This window comes from Cannabis sativa, chromosome 4 (genome assembly GCF_029168945.1).
Source record: "Cannabis sativa cultivar Pink pepper isolate KNU-18-1 chromosome 4, ASM2916894v1, whole genome shotgun sequence".
NCBI lineage: Eukaryota > Viridiplantae > Streptophyta > Magnoliopsida > Rosales > Cannabaceae > Cannabis > Cannabis sativa.
In genome coordinates, this window is record NC_083604.1 from 52397378 (window position 1) to 52400570 (window position 3193).

The 3193-nt window shown below is 28.2% G+C and overlaps 1 protein-coding gene across 1 annotated transcript; it reads right to left on the bottom strand.

The window, feature by feature from the left end:
- Nucleotides 1–1375: 1375 nt before the first annotated feature.
- Nucleotides 1376–2546, bottom strand: LOC133036517 (horsegram inhibitor 1-like). Its single transcript, XM_061113055.1, has 2 exons — nucleotides 2241–2546; nucleotides 1376–1998 (listed from the first exon to the last, which is right to left on the bottom strand). The coding sequence occupies exons 1-2, from the start codon at nucleotides 2356–2358 to the stop codon at nucleotides 1745–1747; spliced, it is 372 nt and encodes a 123-aa protein (XP_060969038.1). The 5' UTR covers nucleotides 2359–2546; the 3' UTR covers nucleotides 1376–1744.
- Nucleotides 2547–3193: the final 647 nt, after the last annotated feature.

Here is a 3193-nt window from a genome sequence, read left to right on the forward strand (position 1 = left end):
TCGATATGTACTAAATCATGCCCCTTGAACTTTCATCTATGTTAGAATTTTTTTACTAAAATTAGACAAAAGTCCTTAAATCTAACAATCTCAATAGTTTAGGGGAAATTTTTAAAGACCAAAAAAGTTCAGAGAGCATGATTTGGTACATGTCAAAGTTCAGGGAAAAAATTACTAATTAACCTTTTTTTTATCACGTGAGTAAATTTTTTACCTCACAAAATTACACAAAAATTAATGATAATATTAAAAGTTATAAATACACATTACATTAGCATACCAAATATATAAATATATATATTTTAGTAGCACATAACAGTAAATCTTTTACCTTACAAAAAATACACAAAATTAATAATAGAATACTAAAAGTTTTGACAGTTATAAAATTAATTAATATTAATAATATATATAAGTTCGACATGCTTTCCTACTCATAAAACGTCTAGGTTGACGTCACAATGTCAACCTGGGCACCAGTTGCTAAACTTTCTTCATTAAACGACCATAAGTATCTCAATATCGATCTGATTGACGCGATTCCAGTTACATTTGAAATCTGTTTTCAAGCTCTTTTAAGATATATCCCACACTCATATCGCAATTCAAAAAATTTCAAGTCGAAATTTGGTCCTCAAGACAAGTACAGTTTTTTTTATTTTTTTTTTTGCAAATAACCCGAAAAAAATTCAACTGGCACGATTCAAGCTCCAAAATTTGACGATCACCATCTAGAGTCATTTTAGTCATTTGATCACCATCAATGGTTAAGACTAGTCTAGAATGATTTTTTTTTTTCATATTTTTTGTATTATTTATTGATATTTTAATGAAGCTCATTGCCTGTAGAAGGATAGCTCCACTAGCTCATTTTACATATTCAACAAAGTTCCCATAAGATCAGAATATCTCTCTCTCTAAAAATTTGAGTTCTTGCCTTAGTCAATTCTCTTGTAATTCTTATGAGAAATAAAAATTCCGTAGTTTCATTATTATTGCGATACATGGAGTGAACTACTATAAATCTTATGTGTGTCTCTCTTATTAATTACTTAATTTAAATTTTATCTTGCCAATCTAGAGAATCAGTGTTAGCCAATTTTTTACATCAACGATGATAAAGTTATTAGTTTTTATAATTTTAATAAAGATATTAATTAGATATTAAATTTTACATCAAATTTTGTAATACAAAATTATTTTAATATATCACAATTTTTTTATGGTCTTATATCATCAAATAATATAACACTATGCCCTTATACCTCACCCATCATTTGATTGATGCATGAAAGCAAAACTATTTTGACAAATTAACTATTATTCAAGTAAAAGTAATATGCCAATAGCAAACCAAGAATCAGGCATACCAAAATCAGGTTCATTTATAATTAAGTACTAGTCGATGGATTATTGTAAATTGTACGTATCTTCTATAAAGTCATTTAATTATATTAGGAAATGAAAAACTGCTAATGACAAAGAAAGAATGAGATGAGAGATTTTGATCCACACATACATTTCATGATCAGCTTATACATATATATATTTATTTAGAGTAGTGTCAATGTAAAAATTGACAACCTTACAGTATTACTTCACTATTACATATATATACGGTTAGTTGATCAGGTGCCACTCTATAGATCAACCAAAGGTATCAGTAGCTAGTGTGAATAACTTATATTAATTTATATATATATATATATGTAAGCTGTAGGTAGGTATTAGGTAGCTAGTAGTACTAGTAGTTGTTGTTTATGGCTAGAAGAGTCTGAAAGTCATGATGAGCATTGGTGCATTTTGAAGGACAATTCTTGATCTGATTAGTACATATACAGTGTGGGGGCTGTGACCGAGAGCATGCACACAGCGAACAACTTTTTGGACAAAAACCCTTTTTCACGTCATTACACACACATGATGATGATGATTTATTTTTGCACACACATTTATCGCAACAGGATGGTGTGTACTCATATTCATAATTCATTATTCCTGCATGCAGCTTAATTAAATCAATAATATTGGGATTTGGGATTACAATGCTAACATATGTATGTATTCATTATATATTCAAAGAGTAAAATTATAATAATAAATAGCTTTAATCCAATGTAATATATATATATATAAGGTACTGCATACATGCAGCTTCTTGTTTGCATATAAATATGAAAATTTATTTCGACATTCTAAATTTTATATATTATATAATTATAGTATAATTTTGTAATTACCAGATTGAGGCACCTCCAAGTCTGACAGTTGAGAAAATGCAACTGAGCGAGCATGAACTGTTGCTAGGGAAACCTGCAGGAGGAGGAGTGTGGGGATTAAAAACTTGGGGAAAGCCATTTCAGTAATAAAGAGAAGATGATGAGTGCCACTGTTAGCTAGTATATATGAAGATATATAAAGTAGTTGAAGTTGATATTTAAAGTATTTTATGAGATATATATAACCGACTGAAGATTCCAAGAAGAAAGAGATAAGATCATAAATAAATGAGATTAAAATAATAATGTATAATTCAGAAAACTAGGCCTCATATAAAATTTAACCGCTTTTTTTGAGTTTATCACGTGGTTTATCTTTTCAAAGCTGATGCATATAACATTTATAACATTATGTATGTACTGTCTCACTTTCAATTTAAACTCACCTAATTTTGTAATTAGAATCTTTTCTAATTAATCACTATATACATATATTATATAGTTTCTATCGGAAGTTTAACTGTCATAGAATGAACATATTATTTAATAAAAGAATATATACATAATATTATTGTATATTAATTCATTCTATCTAATTTATTCAAAAAGAGCATTGTTATTAGACATTATCACCTTCTCGACATATCGCGTTAGCGATACTCCCTAAAAGTTATTATATTAAACTATATGGAACCCGATACTTAATTAGACCAGTAGCGATATTGACACATAAGAGAGTGTTAGGCACCACTGGTACCCTTTAACATTTCTCCATTCAAAAATATATTCCCACTATCGTAAGAGATTATGAGGAGTTCAAAATGTGATTAATTGAATTATTAAACCAGAAAATATAACTGTTTAAAACAGGAGTGCTAAAGGAAATTCTTTTTTGCACTGTCTTCTATATGTTCTTTTTTACAATTTTATTACAAGTGTCATGTTTGAGATTATTTAATTGTAATTAATAATTA